Source organism: Urocitellus parryii, chromosome 14 (assembly GCF_045843805.1).
Source record: "Urocitellus parryii isolate mUroPar1 chromosome 14, mUroPar1.hap1, whole genome shotgun sequence".
NCBI lineage: Eukaryota > Metazoa > Chordata > Mammalia > Rodentia > Sciuridae > Urocitellus > Urocitellus parryii.
This window is the reverse complement of record NC_135544.1, coordinates 52,541,420-52,558,587: the sequence shown is the minus strand read 5'-3', so window position 1 is coordinate 52,558,587 and position 17,168 is coordinate 52,541,420. Positions and strand designations below refer to the sequence as shown.

The 17,168-nt window shown below is 53.7% G+C and overlaps 1 protein-coding gene across 1 annotated transcript; it reads left to right on the top strand.

Moving 5' to 3' along the window:
* Nucleotides 1–1,288: 1,288 nt before the first annotated feature.
* On the top strand, nucleotides 1,289–16,366 carry Dmtn (dematin actin binding protein). Its single transcript, XM_026397497.2, has 14 exons — nucleotides 1,289–1,564; nucleotides 2,223–2,378; nucleotides 3,296–3,340; nucleotides 3,689–3,788; nucleotides 4,119–4,175; nucleotides 4,432–4,581; nucleotides 6,162–6,286; nucleotides 6,820–6,925; nucleotides 14,119–14,183; nucleotides 14,335–14,383; nucleotides 14,519–14,526; nucleotides 14,705–14,770; nucleotides 15,015–15,095; nucleotides 15,233–16,366. Exons 1-14 carry the CDS (start codon nucleotides 1,547–1,549, stop codon nucleotides 15,344–15,346), a joined length of 1,140 nt encoding a protein of 379 aa, XP_026253282.1. The 5' UTR covers nucleotides 1,289–1,546; the 3' UTR covers nucleotides 15,347–16,366.
* Nucleotides 16,367–17,168: the final 802 nt, after the last annotated feature.

The window sequence follows — 17,168 nt, the reverse complement described above, 5'->3', positions numbered from 1 at the left end:
CAGAATGGGTCTACCATATAGGATTGTTGTGGTGATGAGACAGCTCTCCTCGTCGTTGTTGCCCTCCAGAGTTAGGAGTCAGGCAGCGTGTGATCCACTGCTTAGTTGCATGGCTCTTTTTTAGGTCCACTGAAATTCAGAGATGGGTTTGCCAGTGAGGTCTAGAAGAGTGGGGAAGGGGATTTGCAGATGAACCTGGAAGCTTGGGTGGCACTGGGGAGGCAGAGATGTGGGCAGAGGTGTGCCAGGATGTGAACTAAGGCCTGGAAGTGGGAAAAAGGACTGCTTGTGTGGCAGGTGGGTGGTTTGGTGGATGGCCTGATACAAAGTACAGGTGAAAAGATTAGGGGCACCAATAGCCCCTCTCAGTCCTTTGTGACTGTTGCCAGGAAGGGCTACAGAAAACCCCCCTAAGTCATCAGTCCATGAGGAGGTATAACTAATAATAGCTACTCCTTTACATGGAATGTATCATATTTTACACACTCTACTCTTATTACTTACATGATACTCATAGCAATCCTGTGACTCAGGGATTATTACTACTCCTCGTTATATAGATGAGAAATATGAAACACAGGAGGGGTAAATAACTTGCCCAAGGTCACACAGCATCCAGAGTAGCAGAGTTCCTCAAGCTGAGGCACCCTGGCTTAAGAGCAGTTCCATGCTTGTAGCTACCACGTTAACCTCCTTGTACTTTCTATAGCTGACAGCTCTCTTCATTTTGTGGCTTATTGCCAGCATATGGATAGGCAGCTCTGCTGGCACTGCCACTACCACCCTGGACCTGGCTGGAGACTCCCTGCGTGTTAAGGGGTCCAGTGCAGGGAGTGGGGGGAATTGCTGGGGGAGCAGGGATGTGGCTCGGCCCGAGGATGCCTTACCAAATGCCTGCGAGGAGGACTGGTTGCTGCACCAGGAATGGGGGTGGGGGGTGTGGGCTCCCTCTGGGGCAAGCCGCCTTCCAGCCAGTGGCCTGACCTCGTGCACTTGGCTCCACAGCCCCTTCCTGCCCTGCGTCCACTCTCTCCTGAGTATGACTAAGTCCCTCTGCGTTAGAGCATCCCCGGGAGAATGGGGAAAGGAGACCGACAGGGAGTGGGCCTAGCGGCCAGAAGCCGGGACTCCGGCGGGGGCAGGGCACGGCAGGTGTGAGCGCGCAGGGGATGTAAAGGCCACCCGGCACAGGGAAGCCGGCTGACCCCTGCCGTCATTTCCTTTGGAGCCGGAGAACAATGGCTCAAAAACAAGTGCAGCGCGTCCGCTCGGCCGGCGGGTCCGCACGCGCGCCGGGTCGGGGCCGAGGGAACGGAAAGCTGAGGCCAGCGCCGCGGAGACCCGAGCCTAACGGCCCTCCTGGCGCCGCCCTCCCTGTCCTTCCAGACCTGCCTCGCGGTCAGCATCCTGGAGAGTCGCCGAGGGATGAGGATGCGACAGCGCGGGGGGACGCCCTTGCTGCGGGAGCCGGGCCGCGCCTGAGCCCTGTCCTCTCGCCGCGCACAGGCCTCTGCGAGTGAGCGGCGGCGTGGCGAGCTCCGGCCGCATGGAACGGCTGCAGAAGGTGCGCGGGCTGCACCCGCCCGGGCAGGGGGCGCAGGGCCGGGTGGGGGCGGGCTGCCCGCGAGGGCCAGCTCGGGAGTCGAGGGTGCCACCTGGTGGCCGCCCGCCGCGCAGCACGCCGGGTCCCCAGAGGCCTAGGGCAGACCCGCGCCCCCGCCCTCGCACCCACGCACATGCCCACTCGGCCGCCTTCTCGCTCTCCCCAGCAACCTCTTACCTCCCCCGGGAGCGTCAGCTCCTCCCGAGACTCGAGTGTGCCCGGCTCTCCCTCCAGCATCGTGGTGAGTACCCCTGTCGGCCACCAGCAGCCGCAGGCCGGGAGGAGGGAGGGCGGCACCCGCTTCGCTTCACTCACAGGCCCCCACTGCTGGTCCTGCCGGTGCTTGGCAGGTGGAGAGAAGCCAGAGAGCCAGGGAAGGTTCCCCACTGCCCCTGGCAGGGTCTAGCCTTGTTGCACTCAAAATGCTAGTCAAAGGACCATCCTGTCTTTTAAAACTATCTGTATCCCCAAACTTAAAACAATGAGCTATCAACTTGTGAGAGTGGCCATCTAAAATGGCTGCCCACTTTCTTGGCAACAAACTAAGCCCAGCCAGCAAGGGTGGTGCCCTAGGTGAGGCTTCCAGCACATCTGTTCCATTTACCCCATTTCACTTCAGGCCAAGATGGATAACCAGGTACTGGGCTACAAGGACCTGGCTGCCATCCCCAAGGACAAGGCCATCCTGGACATTGAGAGGCCTGACCTCATGATCTATGAGCCCCACTTTACCTATTCCCTCCTGGATCATGTGGAGCTTCCCAGAAGCAGAGAGGTGAGTGGGGTTAGGGACTGGCTCCCCAGCCCGCTGGCTGGTGACTGGAATCCCTCTGGGTCCTCTTTCCTGGAAGCCAGACTTCACCCAAGGAGAAAGGGACTGAGCTTGGGAATCAGGTGGGAATCATGGAATCGACCTGAATGACCAACCAGCATTTGGCAGAGAGCAGGCAGAGCTCAAGGTTAGGGTGGGGCCACATGTAGAGAGCTGGGGGGACCACATGTAGAGAGCTGGGGAAGCCACACTTGAGCAGCGTCTTAGAGAGGGGTTGCATGGGAAAAGGGTGTGAGTAAGCAGCAAGAACAAAATGTGTAGAAAAAGCTTGGAGCTCTGAACTTAGAGGCTGGAAGTCCTAACTCAGGGCCCATTATGAGGTTGGGGCCTCTGTTTCCCCTCCTGTAACACACAGGTGACAGATAGCTCTGTTTGTCCACCCACAAGATGCCTGAGGCAATACATGGGCAGGTACTTTGTCATTTGTATTTAAGAAAGGGACAGGGTCATGGCTGAGCAGTGAACTGGGGCCAGACCGTGGAGAGAGATTTAAATATCTGGCCAGGGAGCCCAGATTTCCTTCCTGGGTGCTTGATGGCATTGTCCCTGCCATTCCTTGTTAGGCTCTGAGGACAGGGCCTTAGCTGGTTGGCAGTTGGCCCTCAGAGCACCGAGCACACTGTTCCAAGATGGCGGGCTGCTTCATGCTTCCTATGGAAAGACTCAGGACTGGGTCCTGAGAACACTGGGAAGAAGGATGGAAAGCCCGAGCTTGGAAATGGCAAGGATCCCAGAGAGAAGAGAGTGGGCTAGGGAAGTGTGTGGAATTGGGTGGAGGATGAAGTGGCCCCTTTGAGGTTCCAGGGATGAGGGTTGAATCCCACCCTTGTGACTCTGACCAGCCCCCTCTCCATTCACAGCGCTCTCTGTCGCCCAAATCCACATCCCCCCCACCATCGCCAGAGGTGAGTCTGTCCCACCCTGAAACTTGCCCAGCCCTGCTCTGATGGGGCCCCAGCTCCCCTCCCCCCAGATATCCAGATTGAGCTCTGCAGAGTACCGGGGATGACAGACTCAGCAGATCCCAGCCCGACGCTGGCCAACTCTGTGCCCATCTGTCTGTCTGACCCAGGACTCGTGTAACACTCTCCCTGGGCAGATGGAGTCCTTGAATGCCCTTCCTCTGCCACAGCGTCGCTCTGGGGCTGGGATGTGGGCTGCCTGGGTAGGAAGAGGGAGAAAGGTGAGAGGTGTCCCTGTGGGCCCTAGGGGCTAGGTGGGGGACCTGGAAGCTGCACACTTCTGTTCTGCAGGTGTGGGCAGAGAGCCGGACCCCTGGCCTCATCTCTCAAGCTTCAGTCCCGAGAACCACGGGAACCCCCCGCACCAGCCTGCCCCACTTCCACCACCCTGGTAGGTGTGGTGGCCACACGGCTGCATCTTCTCCTCGTCACTTCCCTTCTTCTCAAACCCCTATTCTCAATTCCCTGCTCTTGGGGATGTGAGCTCACCACCGACCTGGCTGGACCCCAGGATATCAGGACCCAGGCAGAGCTGCCATGACAGTGGGCCTGTCCTGTTTCCCTCCTCCCCAACCCCCCTGAGGGTCAGTCCAGGACCTCCAGTTCTGTCTGGGCTCTTGGTCCTGTCCCATTTGTCCCTTCCACTTGTTTCCACTCTCTAGCGTCTCCTGCCATCAGCATGTCTCCCTCCCTTCTCATCTGCTCTTGTTCCTTGTCACAGAGACCACCCGCCCAGACTCCAACATCTACAAGAAACCACCCATCTACAAGCAGAGAGGTGAGGGTCCCCCAACTTCCCAGGGTCCCCCTTCCTGCCACATGCTGGGGGGCCATGGCGTGTGCCGAGGGGTGCCTGGGAGGGGACAGGAGATTCACCCTTCATGACATCATGTGATATTTGTCCTGTGCTCCTTGCAATCCATTGCTTCTATATCCAGGAGCTCACAGGTGTGAGAGGAGAGGTGCGGGAGCTGGGGGCACACTGGCCAGGTGGGGTGGGCTGTGTGGGTGCCAACTCTGGCCTCTGTCGGCAGAGTCCATGGGAGGCAGCCCTCAGAGCAAGCACCTCATCGAGGACATCATCGAGTCGTCCAAGTTCCCCGCAGCCCAGCCCCCTGACCCCAACCAGCCGGCCAAGATCGAAACCGACTACTGGCCATGCCCACCGTCGCTGGCTGTTGTGGGTAGGAAAAGCTGGGAGAGGGGAGGCTGGGACCCCTCCTCACTAATCCATCTTGGTCCCTATTAAAGGGCCGTGAACCCAGTTCCACCCCACCCCACCCCATGCCCTGTGGCTTTTAGACCTACGTGAACTGTCCCCACCCCACTGAGCACCTGCCCCTGCTCCCCTGTGGCACTACGGTTGGTCATTCCTCCCTGTTCCCTTCATTGATCTGGTCACTCAATAGACATTTCTTAAACTTCTGCTGTGACCCAGGCCCTGTGATAGGAGTTCTGGAAGAGAGAAACATAAACGAGAGGACTTGTTTCCAGGAATTTAAGCCATGTTTTTTTTCAATCCCTGTTTTCTTTCCTACCAGGGATTGAACCCAGAGGTACTTAACCACTGAGCCGCATCCCAGCCCTTTTTATGTTTTACTTAGAGACAGGTCTCACTGAGTTGCTTAGGGCCTTGCTAAGTTGCGGAGGCTGGCTTTGAACTCGAAATCCTCCTGCCTCAGCCTCCCAAGGTGCTGGGATTAGAGGCGTGCGCCACAGCACCCAGCCTCCTGTGTCTGTTTTCTACCCAGCGTCACAGCAAGGGGAGGAAATGTTACTCTTACTTTGAATTTTTGTTTTTTTTTTTTTTTGTAGTAGGGATTGAACCCAGGGGTGCTCTACTACTGAGCTACATTTCCAGCCCTTTTTATGTATTTTTCTTTTGAGATAGGGTCTCACTAAGTTGTTGAAGGACTGCTAAGTTGCTAAGACTAGCCTCAAACTTGTTATCCTCCTGCCTCAGCCTCTCAATTTGCTGAGATTACAGGCATGTGTCACTGTGCCCAGCTTTATTTTTTATTTTTTTGAGTTATTATTACTATTTTTGGTGCTGGAGATAGACTTTGTGTATACTAAACACAGGCTCTACCTCTGAGCTACACCCCTAGCCTCTATTTAATTAAATTAATTACTTTATTAATTTATTAATTTTTATTTATTGTGGTCCTGGGGATTGAACCCAAGGCCTCATGCATACTTGACAAGTGCTCTACCACAGAGCCACCTCCCAGCCCCTGTATTTTATTTTTGGGGGGTAACAGGGATTGAACTCAGGAGCACCCAACCACTGAGCCACATCCCCAGCCCTATTTTGTATTTTATTTTAGAGACAGGGTCTCACTGAGTTGCTTAGCACCTTGCTTTTGCTGAGGCTGGCTTTGAACTCACAATCCTCCTGCCTCAGCTTCCCCAGCTTCTGGGATAACAGGCATGTGCCACCGCACCCAGCTCTCCCTTTATTTTATTTTTTTAAAGGATTTATGGTTCTGAGCTTGGTGACACAAGCTCTAGTCCCACCTACTCCGGGGGCTGAGGAGGGAGGATTGCTTGAGCTCATGAGTTTGAAGCCAATCTGGACAATGTGCAATACTCCCATCTCAAAAAAAAAAAAAATTTTTTTTCTTTCAAATTAAAAAAATTTAAATAAAAATAAAAAAGAATTTGTAGCTCATCAAGAGCCATCCCAGTGCCATGTGCAGAGCCAGCCTCTGAGACACGCTTGTTGACCCCTGGCTGATTGGCTGCGCTGCCTCTTGTCTCCTAGAGACCGAGTGGAGGAAGAGGAAGGCATCTCGCAGGGGGGCAGAGGAAGAGGAGGAGGAGGAAGATGACGACTCTGGGGAGGAGATGAAGGCGCTCAGGGAGCGTCAGAAAGAGGAGCTCAGTAAGGTAGCATCTCGTGGCCCCTCGTCTTCTGGGGGACCGAGGTTCTGGTCCTGTAGCTAGTCCACAGGGTTCATGGCAGAAGAGCATCCCTGTCGAACCAGGAGAAATCCCTCTTCTTCCCGGGATTCCACGTGCTGCTTTTGAAGGGACATGGGACTTCTAGCTGCTCTAGGGGGATGTTAAAGCACCGAGGAGGGCGGGCCCACGGCACCAGGCTCAGCAGGATCAGCAGGCCAGGGGAAGAGAAAGGAGAGATGGGCGACTGGCCCAGGGAAGGGGAGAGAGTTGGGAGCCATGGAAAGGCTACTACCCCTGATATGGGCTTGGGCTTTGGCCATAGTGACATGGGACAGGGAAGTCACTGCAGCAGAGTTCACCTGAGTGCTTTGAAGAACCTAATGTGGCTGTGGGGAAAGAACAAGGGAGTCCCTGGGCCCCAGGGCACAACCCAGCCACCTGGGAAAACACTCTGGGCCTTGCAGAGGTGAGAGATGGGTACCTGTGTCTCAGCCTCATCTTCCACTTTCCTTCTTCAGGTTACTTCCAACTTGGGAAAGCTGATCTTGAAAGAAGAGATGGAAAAGTCGTTGCCTATCCGGAGGAAAACCCGCTCCCTGCCCGACCGGACACCCTTCCATACCTGTGAGTGCCGTGAAGGGGCTCAGAACCACCTGGCCAGACCTGGCCTGCACTGCAGTTGTCTGTTGAGTTGTGAGACACAGAAGGTGCGGGACCTGGTGTGGGTCAGCTCAGAACCACCTGGCCAGACCTGGCCTGCACTGCAGTTGAATGTTGAGTTGTGAGACACAGAAGGTGCGGGACCTGGTGTGGGTCAGCTCAGAACCACCTGGCCAGACCCGGCCTGCACTGCAGTTGAATGTTGAGTTGTGAGACACAGAAGGTGCGGGACCTGGTGTGGGTCAGCAGGTTTTGTTTCACTTAACCGACACTAACCGAGGGTCTGCCGTGCCCTGGGTACCGGGATATCACAAGTGAAGAAGTCCCGTCTCATCCTCTGGGAGCTTGTGGTCAATGGGGAACTGACATGGAACCTGGGGTTCTGGTACAGGTGGCAGGTGTTGGGACAGAGGGTGCAGTTGGGGTTTTGCGAGGACAGTGACAGGGCCTGGTGGCTAACCTGTGTCTTAAAGAGTGAGACAGTGAGACAGACACATGAGTGAGGAAGACCATCATCGCAGACATTGGGAACAGTGCACAGGCATGGGAAGGGACATGGAGCCTCCTGGCCTGCTCAGAGAACTGCCAGGAGCCAGGATTGCAGAGCACAGAGGAGCACGCAGTGAGGCCAAGAGACTGGCGAACCGGGGCCTTGAGTGCTGGGCTTTTGGTGACCCCAGGTTTGCCTGGACTTCCCTAGAGCATGGTGACTACAGAGAGGAGAGACCTGGGGACCCCAAAATGAGAACCGCCAGGCCTCCTCACAAAGGCTAATCTAAAAGCCACATAGCATTACTTCTGTTGGCCAAAGCAGGTCATGAAGCAGCTAGACATAAGGAGGGGAGATAAGCTCTGCCTCTTGATGCAAGGAACTTAGGGTTGTGTTGCAAAAGGCAGGCAGGATAGGCATTGATGGTCCCAGCCATCTTTACAAATGATCTGTCACCCTCTCTAGTCATCTGAGTGTGTTAGTCAGCTTTCCATCACTCTAGCAAAATACTTGAGGTAGCTAACTTTATAAATAAAAAAGGTTTGTTTAGTTCATAGTTCTAGAGGTTTCGGGGCTCACATCTTGCTTGCAGAGTACTGAGGTGGCACAGGGTTCACATGACAAGAGACGGGGGGTGCAGGTGTGCGTCTGTGTGTCTGTCTGGTTTCTCCCCCTCTTCTTATAAAACCTTCAGGATTCAATCATGGGGGTTCTATCCTGATGACTTATCTAATCCTGATCACTTTCCAAAGATGCCACCTCTGCACCTCATGGCTGGATTAAGTCTTCATCTTGTAGCACCTCACAATGAGGATTAGATTGCACCACAGCTTTAGGGGACACACTCAGACTGTACCCAAACCATAGTAGTAGGAGCAGCTGCAGATCTGCATGGGTCCAGGAAGGGGGGACGGATCAGAGGAGGACCTAGGAGGTGGAATGCCCTGTGGGGTGGGGAGGGAGGAGTAGGGCTTGTCTTAAGTCCTGGGTGACAGACTCAGAACTGAGATGACAAGAGGTAGGTTCCAGGGAGAGGAATGGCCTGGTTTCAGGAGGGTTGGGTTTGAAATGTCCTGAAGAGCGTGTAAGCAGGGACCGAGTTCGGCTGCACTAGGAGAGTGAGAACCTTCGGCTTGGAGGTGGTGAATTGGTGAGAAGATAAGACTGTGGGTGGAGGAGGGAAGGACAGGGCGCTCGGGCTTTGCCCTGGGGGACACCTCAGTTAGGATCCAGTGGGAGGGCTGGTTGAGAGCAGCATGGGAAGGGCGCGGTGCCGCGGCATGTGGGGGGCTGGCCTGGAGGGCCCCTCCTCTGAGGCGTGAGGACAGCTGTGGGGACAGGCCAGCTCAGGACTTGAGGTTGTCTGCTGTGCTTCTGTGTGAGGTGAGGGGATCAGGGAAGGGTGCAAGGTTTTACCTTGATGGCTGGGTTTTTTTGGGGGGAGCGGTGGTACTGGGGATTGAACCCAGGGGTGCTTAACCCCTGAGCCACATCCCCAGCCCTATTTTGTATTTTATTTAGAGACAGGGTCTCACTGAGTTGCTAAGTGCCTCTCTGTTGCTGAGGCTGGCTTTGAACTTGTGATCCTGCTGCCTCAGCCTCCCGAGCCACTGGGATCACAGGTGTGTGCCAGTGTTCGTGGCTTACCCCGATAGTTCTGCTGATCCACAGTATGGGGTTCTTCCTCCATGACTGGCAGTAGGAGGGCAGAGGTTGGGTTGATTCAAGATTAGTGTGTGTAAGGCAGGTGCCGAGGGCCAGGGAGGCCAGCACACTGCTGCAGAGGTGCCTGACCACAGGGAGAAGCTGAGAAGGCCCTGGCTGTGGGGAGGTAAGAAACTGGAGTCCTCTAGGAGATCCAGGAGCCAGGGTGGTGGGGTGGGACTGAGCGGGAGCTACAAACAAAGGCGGCTGCGGCCACCAAGTGGGTGTCTGACAGCTTCGAGGTACAGCCATGGTGACCGACAACAGGCTCTGGGGTGTGACCCTTTGTTTTTCTGGCACTGGAGATGGAACCCAGGGGTGCTTTACCACTGAGCCACATCCCTAGCCCTTTTTATAAAAGAGACAGAGTCTTGCTGAGTTGCTTAGGGCCTCACTAGGTTGCTGAGGCTGGCCTTGAGCTTGCAATCCTCCTGCCTCATTCTCTCCAGTTGCTGGGATTCTGGGTGGTGTGTGCTACCCGCTTGGCAGTTCTGATGAACAGAGGGAGAAGCCCCTGGGACTGGGAATTGAAGGACCTATAGAGTGACACGTGGCTAGGATGTGGAGAGTGCCCAGGATGTAGCACAGGGTGAGAAGTTCCAAAAGGCATCTTAGAAAACATGCACTCAATAGTCAAGGGCTGGAGAAAGGGGTAGACAGAAGGATGCTCCAGGTTGGATGTGCCCTCAGTGTTCTACCAGGTTCTTCTGCTCAGCCGAAAAAGAGCTTGTGACTTCCTTTTGGGCTTTGTGAAGTCGAATAGCCAACTACTACCTGAACGCCACTTTCAGCATGGACTTGTGCATGAACCATGGTCATGGGATTCTGTAGGTTACTGTCATATTTGATCACCCTTAACAGTTCTGAAGCATGACAGGCATGCCTTTCTGACTAATGGTAGCCTCAGAACTGTCAGTTCCAAACATAAGTAAAGAGCCCAGCACAGTGGCACATGATTGTAATCCCAGCTACTCAGGAGGCTGAGACAGGAGGATCACAAGTTTGAGGCCAGTCTTGGCAATTTAGCGAAACTCTAAGCAACTTAGTGTCTCAAAAAAAAAAAAAAAAAAGAGTAGGGATGTGGATCAGTGGTAGAGCTTCCCTGGGTTAGTTCCCCTGTAACAAACAAAACAAAACAAAACAAAAAAAAACAAACAAGCACAAAATATCGGTAAGCATCTAGAAGTGATTTGCAGTGAAAAATCTTCCTATGTGTTTGGCAGGTTGAGATGGCACCAGTTGGTCGTGGTATAAATGTGTACTTACTGCAAGAGTGCACAGCGCTTCAGGGATGAATGGTGATTTCAAAAGCTGATGATTTCCCACACTGGTTGAGGATTTCTTATCTTAAATGCTTGGGACTAGAAGTGTTTCAAGTTTTGGAGATTCCCTCCCCTTCAGATTTGGGAGTATTTGTACAAACTTTACTAGCTCAACACTCCTGATCCTAAAATCTGAAATCAGAAATGATGCTACGAAATACAAAACCTTATAAGCATGATGTCAGCAAAATTTTGAAGAACTGAAAAAAAAATAATAATCACGGTATTTTTATTCCCTTGTCAAGATTTGCTTAGAAATGGGCATTCGAGTTTATTCTGGTCAACACAAAGTGAGGGGGAGTTTGCCTTGGAAAAAAGTGTGACCACTCTCATAAAAAAGGTACAAAGAGAAACTAGTTCTTCTTCTTCTTCTGGAGATGTCATGCCTGGATGTTGTACCTAAAACTGCTTTTGAAGAATTTCAAAATTTTAAAGAATTTCAAAATTTCAGATTAGGGATGCTAAACTTGTCCAAAAAGAATCCTTAGGTTCCCCCCTGGGCGTGTTGGTGCAGGTCTGTAATCCCAGCATCTCGGGAGGCTGAGGCGGAGGATCACAAGTTCAAGGTCAACCTTGGCAACATAAGGAGACCCTGTCTCAAAATAAAAAATAAAAAGGGCTTGGGATAGCTCAGTGGTAGATTGCCCCTGGGTTCAATTCCCAGTAGCAAAAATAAGTAAATTAATAAACAAAATAAAAGAATGTTTTTAGGAAGATAGCTTCTTACAGTTTCAAATCTACCGAGGCTGAACAAATTTATGCATGCATATGTATTTGTTTATTTATTTATTAAGCATGGGAGGAGACTTTACTCAGGACCCTCATAATAGGTATCAAGACCTTTGCAAAAGGATCTTGGAGTGGAGGAGAGTGACTGGGTTCAACTCTAAATGCAGTGTGAGCAAGCAGGTGCTTACAGCAAGGAGCATGGTGTGTGTGTGTGTGGTGGCGGTGGAGCAGGGTGTCAGTGGCTAGAAAATGACTAAGAAGGAAGATCAGGGTGAAGGGAATTCTGGCTAATTTGACCATACAGGATTCTTTTTAGAGACAGAATAGGGTGACCAGACATCACCCAGGGAAGGTAGCAGGTGAGGAGCCTGACCAGAAGTGGAGGATGAACAGGCATTGGGGAAGCCTGTGTTCTTGCTAAACTGACTGAGCAGGATTCTTTGATAGCCCTGGATTTTATAGGAAAATGCACCCACCAGCCAGGTGTGGTGGCGCACACCTGTAATTCCAACGGCTTGCAGGGCTGAGGCAGGAGGATCTTGAGTTCAAAGCCAGCCTCATCAATTTAGTAATGCTCTAAGCAACTCAATGAGACCCTGTCTCTAACATAAAAGTACAAAAAAAGGTGGGGGGCACTGGGGATGTGGCTCAGTGGTTGAGTGCCCCTGGGTTCAATCCCTGGTACGGGGTGGGGGGAAGAGGGAGGAAGAAAATGCACCAACAGGCATAAGAGAGGGTTCTGCAGTCTGGCAGAAGTTTGGCCAAGCTGAGACTCTGTCAGTCTCTCTCTCTCTCTCTCTCTCTCTCTCTCTCTCTCTCTCTCTCTCTCTTTCAACATTTTGATAGTTGTCAATGGACTTTATTTATTTGTGGTGCTGAGGATTGAATCCAGTGCCTCACACATGCCAGGCAAGCGCTCTACCTCTGAGCCACAACCCCAGTCCCGGTTTCCCATCTTGTTAAGAAAAGAGACATTCTTCTCTCCTTTGAACAATATAAATCCATGTTCTCATTTGGTTGCCTTCGATTTACGAGGAACCAGCCGAATCATCTGTTGGGACTGAGGAATAAAGAATAGTTGCTGGATGGTGCTAACAGCCAGGGATTTAATGAGAATGAATTTCTATGCAAATAAATAAAAAATGGATTATTCCAGAGGGCAGCCAGCTGAGATTTCTCAAAGTTGGTCTTGAGGACAATGACGATCCAACAGATATTCTGGTTTGCAGCTTGAGCGTCTCTGGTGATGGCATCCAATGTTCTGATGAGCCTTCTGAGTGACCCAGAGCCAGCAGCTGGTCTTCCTTTATAATCCCCAGCCACAAACCTTCTCAGTAGGAGGAGTGAAGTTTTGCAGTACTAGTTATCTGCTAGGAAGAATCCGGTCTCCCAGGATTTTCTTCTGCCTGTATTTTAGAATTTCCAAAGTCTGCTTAATTTCAGGAATCTGACCTTTTAGCCTCTTTTTCTTTTAAGCAAGTTTGAGTTCCATAAATGTATACATTTGGTACTGTTCACCAGCTTCTTCCGTACTGTATCTGCAGTCTGCTCCTCAGGCTGTTTCAGGAAGGAATCTCCATCTTCCACAAACATGGCCTCAGGAATCCCCAGGTGGAAGCACAGCCTGTTCCCTGCAGCCACTTCTCCTATGCCAACCGGAGGCTAAACAAATTTAAGCAAAAATACCTGTCAAAACAACTCCTATAGAGCCTGTATATATACTGTGTGCAATATAGATAGCATATAATCTGCATAGAGCCTGCGGTGGTGCGTGCCTAGCTGACTTGGGAGGCTGAGGCAGGAGAATTTGCAAGTTTGAGGCCAGCCTCAGCAATTTAGCAAGGACCTAAGCAACTTAGCTAGACCCAGTCTCAGAATAAAAAACAGAAAGGGATGGGAATGTGGCTCAGTGGTTAAGTGCCCCTGGGTTCTATCCCTAGTACCAAAACCAACCAACCGAACAAAAAACAACTGCTATAGAATGCCAGCTATTTCCAGTAATTGGGGATGAAGGAGCACATTTGGGGAGGTGGGGCTGGGGCTGGAATCCAAGGCCTCACTCATGATAGGCAACTGCTCTACCACTGAGCTATACCTCCAGCCCAGTGAAGGAGCTTTGAGATCCATTCAAGCTAAGAATCTTAGTTATGAAGTTCTTTCTAGCAAAGAACATTACTGAAAACAATTTTTCTAGAATTGTTATCCACGGTGCTTGGTTTCGAGGTCTTATGAAATGTGTAAGTTGTTAGAAATGTGAAGTAGGCTGGCTGCTGGCGTGACCTCCAGCCAACTGTACCCAAATGTTGATGGCTTCTGTAGTATAACATCGGATGTTCAAAATTTGATTGCTGGCTGGGTGTGGTGGCACATGCCTGTAATTCTTGTGAGTCTGGAGGCTGAGGCAGGAGGATCACAAGTTCAAGGGCAGCCTCAGTAACTTAGCAAGATCCTGTCTCAAAATAAACAATAAATATGTTTGGGGTTGTAGCTCAATGGTAGGACAACCCTGGGTTCAATCCCCAGTACCACAAAATAATTTTTTTTTGTTTGGTTTACTAACAGTGTTAGTTAAATTATAATAATAATTCAATTATTTTGGCTAGACTTTAGGTTTATTTGTATATCCTAGAAGCCTGTTTCATGACAGCAAGCCTCCACTTTGGCTCTGGATTTTCACACTTAGACTTTGGTCCAGTTGGGTATTTGGAGGGAGGGGGCAATCTAGATAGATCACCAACCCCAGCACTGTGTCGCTTGCTGAAGTCCACGGGTAGCAACTGGGAGCCAGCCAGAGCGCACTGGGACCCCCTTGACTTCCCTGTCTCTGCCCAGCTGGTGGGGGAGGCCAGCAGGGCAGCCCTCTCGGGAAAGACCATCAGGTTGGAGGGACTGAGCCTCTTGCTCTCTTCCAGCCTTGCATCCAGGGACGTCCAAGTCGTCTTCTCTCCCCTCCTATGGCAGGACCACCCTGAGCCGGGTAAGGCCTCAGGGTCACAGGCTGGTGGGAGAGGCTGCATGCAGGGTGCTTCTGGGGGACTGAGCGCGGGGGAACAGGGAGGCCTTCAGAGTGAAGGGGACCGGTGCGGAGCATCCTCAGCTTCCTCTGATCCCTCTGTGTCCTCTCCTAGCTACAGTCGACAGAATTCAGCCCTTCAGGAAGTGAGGCTGGAAGCCCAGGTGAGAAGCGGCTGGAGAAGGGGGAAGGGGCAGCCTGCGGGTGGGGGTCTGCGTGAGGTGGCGGCTGCTGAGCTGCCCAGTGTGGAGGCTGCCCCACCTGGGCTGGCCTCTGAACAACACTCTTATCTCCCACAGGCCTGCAGGTGAGTGCCCTGGAGGGGAACAGGCGGAGCGCCGGGAGCCAGGGCCGGGCACCTGGCAGTGTGGGGGAAGGGGGGTGTGGGGCCGCGGAGTGAGCTGGAGGAGACCGAAGAGGCCCAGGGTAAGGCTGGGAAGGTCTCCCTGCCCCACTCTGGCTCACTGCGGCTTTGGTCTCCCCAGAACGGAGAGGGCCAGAGGGGGAGGATGGACCGGGGGAACTCCCTGCCCTGTGTGCTGGAGCAGAAGGTGAGGGCAGGGGACCTGACCGCCACAGCGGGGTGGGCAGCGGGGGGGTGAGGCCAGGCAAGTTGGATGCGCTTGGGTCCTCCTGGAGATGGTCCGGGTGGCAGCAGGGGAGCTGCGGGAGGTGGATGGAGAAGTGGCATGAACTCCAGTGGCCTCTGCAAGTGGACAGGGGGCCTGGGGAGGAGAGGGGGAAACATGGACAGGAGCTTCTCTTGAGCCTCAGATGCCCTCCCTGCCCCCTCAGATCTATCCCTATGAAATGCTGGTGGTGACCAACAAGGGGCGAACCAAGCTGCCTCCAGGCGTAGATCGGATGAGGCTTGAGGTAGGCAGGGGAGGCCCTGGGGCGTGGGGCTGCCAGTGTGGCTCCTCTCTGGTGGGGAGAAGACCTGGGCCTCTAGTTGTGTCCCCTTAGTCCTTGGCACAGCCCCCACCCTGAGCTGCCTGTGTGTCCCCTCACAGAGGCACCTGTCTGCGGAGGACTTCTCGAGGGTCTTTGCCATGTCTCCCGAGGAGTTCGGCAAGCTGGCCCTGTGGAAGCGGAACGAGCTCAAGAAGAAGGCCTCCCTCTTCTGACCGCCTGCCCACCGTCTCCACGACCAGCCCCTCTCCTGTGCTGCTTCAGGGCTCTGGAGCTGGGGCCACTGGACCCCGAAGCGTCCTCTTCCCCTGGTGGGCTAGGAGCAGTGGGAGGCGGGGCACAAGCAGAGTGGGTTCCATTCCTCAGGGCGAGGGGGTGCCCCGGCCTCTGCAGTCCCAGAGCCGTGAGGCCTGGACTTCCTTCCCCACGATGGGCCGGGGCCTCCTTCTCTTGTCCCTGGTCCGCACTGCCCAGCCAAGCCCAGCACACACAGAGTTAAAGTTTGCACCCTCTCCCTGCCTGTCACCCCCACACGAAGGTCCCCAGAATCAGGTGAGGAGAAATGAAGGGTGTGCTAAGTGGTTAGACTGTCATCTGTCCTGCACAGTAGGTGGGATGAGGCCAGGTAGGGACAGCTCTGGGACCCTGTGTCCGCCTGCCCAAGCACTCCATTCCCTTCCGACAGCTCCCTGCACCTGGGCCTCCTGCTTCTCTGACTGGCAGGAGCAGGTTCCAGCGGGGCCTCCCACAGGGCTGTCTGCCTACCCTCCAGCTTGCCCTGTCTTCTATTGTGACCCCCAAGCTTTGAAGCCTCCTACTCCAGCCCCATGGCTTCCCCAGAAGCCCTGGCTTAGAGTGGAGATGCCGCCTATACCATGCCTGGCCTGCCACCAGCCTCGGGGAAGCCAGCCAGGGTGCCTTCTAGCACCTGCCCAGGGACCAGAGGAGCCCAGGCCCTGAGCCTCCCAGGAGGCAGGCTCAGTCCGTCTCTGAGAGTCCTGGCTCCCAAGCCCCGCCCATACCCATGCACCCCCCACCACGCTCTCTACAGAATGTAATTTATTGGGGCACCCCTGCTGCTTTCCTCACCTGACTCCCTGCCCTGCCCAGTCACGTGCCCAGCTTCCCTCCGCTCCAGATATGTATGTGTATATAATTATATATATATTTTTGCCCGGGTCTGGGTTTTGTTCCTGCCCAGACCCTGGCATTCCCTTTCCATGTGTGTGTGATCATGCTGGGAGGGGGACTGTGCTTGGAATTAAAAGGTTGCATTGGGTCCCTAAATCTGTTCGTTCTCTGTGAGCCACCAGCCCTGGGAGAGAGGGACAGAAGCCGTGGGAGTGAGGGTTCACATGGGATCACATAAGAGTTGCAGTGGGTGCAGAGATGGTACCCACACTACCCTCCCTGAGCCCCAGGCCCCAGAAGCAGGGGTTAGGTCTAAGCATCTGCCTCCTCTCCGTTAGGGGCTCTGTGATGGTGGCAGGGAGGTGGCAGGAGGGAGACAGAAGCCTTAGTGTTTAGGGCTGGAGGGAACTTGAAAGGAAGCTTGAGATGACCACCTCTGTCTTTCTCCAGGAGCCTGAGTGCTCACCTTGGCGGTCAGGCTCATCAGCATCAGACCTGATTGCACCTCCCGGGGCTCAGGGTGATTGCTGCTGTTCAGTGGGGAAGGGGAAAGGCGTGTGAGGGTGTGGTGAGCTGAATGTCAGGGATCAGGCAGGGCAAACAGGAAGCAGCGAGGGACAAGTGAGGCCATGGGAGGAGGCCGGTGATTGGCCTTGGTTGATTGGGCAAGGCCTCCCAAGGGACACAGACGTGGCATGGCCTGGCTGATTTGGTCAGATTTGGTCAGAACATCAGAAGAAGACTTTAGGTGTGTGTTGAAGGGGGTCAGGACGGGCCTCCCCTGACTGGACATGCTACATGTGAGTGGGGGAAAGGTGGCTGGAGAGATGTCGAAAGTCGGACACCTCTAAGACTGGAGCTGGGCGTGACCCAAGGCCCCCAGATGACTCTCTAGACCCTTGGTTA

Excerpts from the sequence above, each read along its gene's own strand:
- Dmtn (XM_026397497.2), top strand. Across the intron at positions 6,926-14,118 it reads CCGGACACCCTTCCATACCT|CCTTGCATCCAGGGACGTCC; the intron begins GTGAGTGCCGTG and ends GCTCTCTTCCAG. Across the intron at positions 14,771-15,014 it reads CCTGTGTGCTGGAGCAGAAG|ATCTATCCCTATGAAATGCT; the intron begins GTGAGGGCAGGG and ends CTGCCCCCTCAG.